Consider the following 5479-nt stretch of genomic DNA (forward strand, 5'->3'; position numbering starts at 1 on the left):
CTCCAAGCTGTATGAATTTTCATTAGTAGAATTCTTGATAAGGGATTCTCAAGCTTAGAGGGAGCCTAAGCAATTCAATTGAAGTGGTTTTCATTTGAGAGGGAAAGATAAAGTTCAAGTGAGAGGGAGTCTCACAAATTAAGAGGGGGAGCCTAAGAAGTTATTCACTAATATTAATACTTAGGAGGAGCCTAAGTCACTGCGAGAGAGAGTCTTACATCTAGAGGGAGCCTAGGTGAATAATTGAGAGATCAAGCTTTATGGGGGTCGATGTAATCAAGTTGTAATAACAAATAAAGTTCTACATCATAATTGTTTATCATTTATATTAGTGAAGTTATCTTTCCTAGGTACACTACCTTCCAGACGGCTCCCCAGACGTAGGTGATATTCACCGAACTTGGTTACCAATCTCTGATGTTCCTTTTTTATATGTTGTTTTCGTTTGTTTAATGTCCTATGAAATGCTATAACATTATTTATAACATCGTCAAGCGTATATTGTAGGTATCCTCTTCTTAATTTTAGATCCAAAAACAAAATTAGGATCGGATAAAAAAATGAATCAAAAGAGACCAACTTGAGGGTAGATCTGACAATATTTACGGAATAGATAAACTACTTATTTTATTACTAAATGATTTTGAGATGGAATCTTATATTATTAAATATAAATATGTAGAATAAGTGAAAGCTCAAATTCAGCTCCAGATACTTTATTCTATTTTTTTTTTTTTTTTCTATAGAAAGTACAGAACCAAAAAAGTAGCAAGCCAACTTGTAATAAAGTAAAAATCGAAGGATTAAACACATGGATTATTTGAGACAAAAAAATATATGAAGCCTTGCAAAGCATGGAGTCTCAAGGACTCAACCGTAATTTTCTCTCATCGGACAACATTTTAGCAAATTCAGCAAGAGCTTCTTCATTGGTTCCTTCGCCATCAAGTGGTTCAAACTTTCCAGATTCCAAATTTACCCTTGACAGTGGTTTCTTTAGCAAATTCTCTCCCACATAGATTAGGTTTAGTAAATTCTCGTCGGTGGCAATGTCCACAGATGATATGTCACCACTCAATGTGTCATCCTGTGTGTACAAATCCAAAAACGATAACGCCCTCAACTAAGAGTTGTCAGGTCTTTTATATTTTTTTAAAAAATTATTAAATTTTTTTTTTTTATAGGTGCCGTTGTGTTTTTATCTTTTGTTTCTTTTTCCAAAATTTGGTTCGTAATTATATTTTAAAGTTTGTGGATGGCTATTTATTAATTTGTTCTTCTAAATTTATTTTTTTATTAAAGCAAAAAATGAAGGTTTAATTTGTTTTCACCCAATTAAATCCTTAAAGTTGTAATTTTTCTGTCCATAAAGCTAGAAGCTAATGCAGAAATGGTGTTAAATGTGTATTCCAAAGGTGTTCTTTTAGGCAAAAAATAATAATTAAAAAATAAACGATTTTTAGAAACTTATGTTTGTTTTTTTTTCTAAATCTTTTTTTTTTAAAAAAATGTTAAACTCTAAATCGAAATCTATGTTTTTAAAAATTACAGTTCAACCACATGATTTTTAATTTTTAATTTTTTAAAATTAAGTTTATAAACACTACTTAATACTTCTACCTTAAAATTTCTTTGCTATGTAATCTACTTTTTGTAACGTTTTAAAAAACCATGGCAAATTTTGAAAAAACGTAAAAAAATTACCACCTCGTTTGGTAACAATTTGATTTTCAAGTTTTACTTTTTGAAAATTTAGCTTATAAACATTATAAACATCTCTTCCACCTCTAAATTTTTTGCTTTGTAATCTACTTTTTACCAAAATTTTCAAAAACTAAGTCAAATGTTAAAAGCTAAAAAAATTAGTTTTTAAAATTTATTTTTGTTTCTAGAATTTTGCTCATAATTCAACTCTTTTACTTAAAAAAAAAAAAGAGTACCATTGCATGAAATTAAGAGAAATTCGGCTTAATTTTCAAAAGTCAAACACTAAATAATTACCAAATAGGCTTGTTTTCAAAATTTTGTTTTTATTTTTGGAATATAATAAAAGAATTCACATGTTTGTTTAAGAAGCACGATTGAAAACTATTCCAGATATTTTGTATAAAAAGTTAAAAATAAGTTTATATTTCAAAAATCAAATAGTTATCAAATAATATCTTCATTTCTAAGTAGATAGTAGATAGTTTTTTTTTTAGGTAAAAGTAATGTTGATAGTTTTTTTTTTTTTTTTTTTTGGTAAAAGTAATATTTATAAAATTAAAAATTTTTAAAAATCAAATAATTACCAAATTAAACAGTAAAAACAAGAAATAAAATTATAATGAAAGAAGGGTCTATAGCTATGAAAATGCTCCAAAAAAGTATATACCTGAATGCGAAGATAATTTTTATGACAATGATCAGATTGGAAAATGCTAGCAATATGATAGTCCACCATATCAGCACTTGCATCACTGAAAATATCAACAATAGGTGTTGCTCCACTATGGTAAACCCAATCAAGCATACCCCATTTGGAAGCTGTAGCTGCACTATACTTCTCATCATTTTTAGGTGCACCAGTCCCTAAAGACAGAACCAACATCCTTTTTGTTTCCATGGGTTTTATCTTGAAAAGTTCACTTCTATGTCTCAAGATGCTCATCTCTTTTGTCACATGAGTCATTGCAGCTAATGTCTACAAATCAATTAAAAAGCATAGCATAAAATTAGTAAAAAAAAAAATTGCTTTATACATTTACGGCATGCTTGACCTAAGTAGTAGAGTTGAGAGGAGCAGAGTTGTTAACTTCACTCATTGTTTAGACTCGAGAAGTTTGTGAATCCCATGACTAAAAATATCAATTCCATGGTTGTTAAATTCCTTACACTGAGGGTCCCACGACTTAACAACTCTCTCCACACTAATCAACCTCATCCTAGGTTCCAAATGCTAATGGTATGAACAATATAATATAGTAAATGAGAAATTTACTGGATTATTAGCTGCGACTCCACCATCAACCATATCAAAGTTACGAACATTTCCCTTGAAATCCTTTGTTTGAAATTCATGGCCAGGTAAGAAAGTTGGTGCAGCTGAGGTACTAATGCAGACATCAGCTAGTCTTGGATTCTTTAACTCACTGCATTTTGCCTAACATCATCCAATCATTATTAGTTCAATTTGGAAATTAAAAAGAATGATATTATAATATCAAATAGTTTTAAGAAATATTTCATACATCTAGTGTAGTAAAAATCACAGGTTGGAGAAGTTTGATGTCAAAAGCAGGGATAACTACTTGTGTTAATGTTTGCTTAAGTGTTATATCTCCTAGCAATCCATTTATCAATGACCTCAAGTATAGTCCATCATATTTTGGCCCCATAACTTTGCCAAAAAAATTCACCACAGAACATAGGAAATAGCTGTATTCACAAAAAAAAAAAAAAAAAAAAAACACTTATTTAGTCCAGGGACACTAATGAAAAGTAGCACACAGTGAAAATCTGATGAGAAAAAAGAAAGAGACAAACTTTCTTTGTGGGAAGATTTTTTGTGCATGTTCTATATAGAAAAGGGCAAGATCACTCGCAGCATATAGAGGTCGATTATTCTTGTCAGGAGCTGTAAGCATAGAGGTGACCAAACCACCTGTACTTGTACCAGCAATTACATCGAAGTAATCTGCTATTCTCACATCTGGGCCGTCCAATTCCTACTCAAAAGTGAATCATCCACAATAACAAAAATTAGGAAAAATAATATTTTAAAGAAGAAACATCGTCTAATCCTAAACTTTCAAAAGCTATTACCTGAAGTTTCGACTCGAGAAAAGCTAGAATAATTGAAGGAATGATGCCTCTAATGCCACCTCCATCGACACTTAAAATTGTTATCCTCTTCCCTTTCCCAAAATCGGCTACCATGTTTACAAAGAAAACAGAGAATGTGTCGTTATTGTTTTTGCAATTGGAGTGTGGAAGAGAGAGCTATGTAGAGAGAGGTCTTTATAAGGGAAAGAAACTCTATGATTGTAAGATTCCACAAGTTTCGATAACCCATTCCCACCTATCGTTTTCCTTATGTTTCACGTGATCATATAATTCAATCTCATTAAAATATACATTTAAATTTCCACTAGGGAGTTGGTCCAATTTTAATCTACCCCATATTTAAATTCGCATTCGTTTATGAATCAAGTTTAAATCTCAATTCAACAATTAGTTCATTTTTCTTTCGTAATTTCTCATTTTAAAGTAATGTTACAAAACGTTCTTAATTTTGTAAAGAAATTTTGAAAACTTCAAAAACTATTATTATTCCCATTTTTAATATCTACAAGACATGAATAAAATATTCATGTTTTTAAGTAAAATTAGGATGAGAGGATTCAAATCACAAATCTCGTGATTATTAGCACTCGTACGTCAATTGAATTTGTATTCATATTCAAATCATAAATAAAAGTTATATGTTTATTTTACTAAAAAAATAAAAGCATTACTTTATTATTTTTGGACTTATATAATGAATAGTAAATACTAAAATATATTTATAATAATATTGTGGGTTGATCAATGATGAGCCTAAACCCATAATGCCAATATGTCTATAAAAAGAATGTGTAGTTGCAAATATAACAATTAGTCGTCAGCTCAAAATATTAGAAGATGTAACATAACGAAAAAGGATTTGTCGACATGATAAAAATTAGATCCAACTCTCGAAGTCTATTAGTGATAGACTATCGGCAATATAGTCTAATAACACTAATAGAAATCCATCAACAATAGAGTTCATCACTTATAGAATTTGCTATATTTTTAATTAACTAAAAATGTTGCTATACACTTAATTATTAAATCTAAAAGTGCTACCCATTGCAATTACCCTTAAAGGAAAAGAGGAATCTCAATCGATCATGGGAAAAAGTAATGGTATATTACTGAGGACAACTATCTTTAATAATATGAGATCTTTTCAACAAAACAAAAAAACAAAGTCCTCAGGATTTATGTCCAAAGTGGACAATAATACGATATCATACTACTTTTGAGATATTTGGAGGTTTAAAATTCACAAAGTAATGTCTCTTACATTTAGTGGTGTTAATGTGTCTCCATGACATAGTCATTATGACTCATTGTTAAGCTAATCAGATAGGGAATGAACTCTAGTGAATTTTTTTTCTAGTTAAAATTGATTGTTTGAGAGTAAACATAGATGGGATGACTATTTGGCGAGAAGCTTTGGTGGTCTTCCGTTTAAGGAGAGGATTGTTGGAGTGCGACCAAAGTCCCACATTAGTTAGAAATAAGGGAAAGATCCATGATAAATCAGTGAAAAAACAAAACGATGAGAATTATATTGAAAATAAACTCATGCAAACATAGAGATATGTGGAGGATTCATTCTCTTACAATATTTTTTTTTTTCAAAACAATTTTTAAATAATGTAAAAGTTTAAACCATATAGAGTCCAAACTA

General features: G+C 29.9%; 1 protein-coding gene across 2 annotated transcripts; it reads right to left on the bottom strand.

Annotated features, from left to right (window-relative positions):
- Window positions 1–641: 641 nt before the first annotated feature.
- On the bottom strand, window positions 642–3953 carry LOC120088860 (patatin-like protein 2). 2 transcript variants are annotated; one of them, XM_090306020.1, is made up of 6 exons: window positions 3805–3953; window positions 3526–3707; window positions 3291–3417; window positions 2981–3142; window positions 2375–2683; window positions 642–1087 (listed from the first exon to the last, which is right to left on the bottom strand). In XM_090306020.1, exons 1-6 carry the CDS (start codon window positions 3916–3918, stop codon window positions 863–865), a joined length of 1119 nt encoding a protein of 372 aa, XP_090162146.1. In that variant the 5' UTR covers window positions 3919–3953; the 3' UTR covers window positions 642–862. The 2 variants fall into 2 exon arrangements, with proteins under 2 accessions (XP_090162146.1, XP_038902232.1); XM_039046304.2 differs by having other exon boundaries at window positions 3231–3417.
- Between the last annotated feature and the right edge of the window lie 1526 nt (window positions 3954–5479).

Source organism: Benincasa hispida, chromosome 10 (genome assembly GCF_027475165.1).
Source record: "Benincasa hispida cultivar pf3 chromosome 10, pf3_genome.v1.1, whole genome shotgun sequence".
NCBI lineage: Eukaryota > Viridiplantae > Streptophyta > Magnoliopsida > Cucurbitales > Cucurbitaceae > Benincasa > Benincasa hispida.

Excerpts from the sequence above, each read along its gene's own strand:
- LOC120088860 (XM_039046304.2), bottom strand. The coding sequence starts at position 3,918 with ATGGTAGCCGATTTTGGGAAAGGGAAGAGGATAACAATTTTAAGTGTC. Across the intron at positions 3,418-3,525 it reads AAAATCTTCCCACAAAGAAA|CTATTTCCTATGTTCTGTGG; the intron begins GTTTGTCTCTTT and ends TTGTGAATACAG. Across the intron at positions 1,088-2,374 it reads AAAATTATCTTCGCATTCAG|GATGACACATTGAGTGGTGA; the intron begins GTATATACTTTT and ends TTGTACACACAG.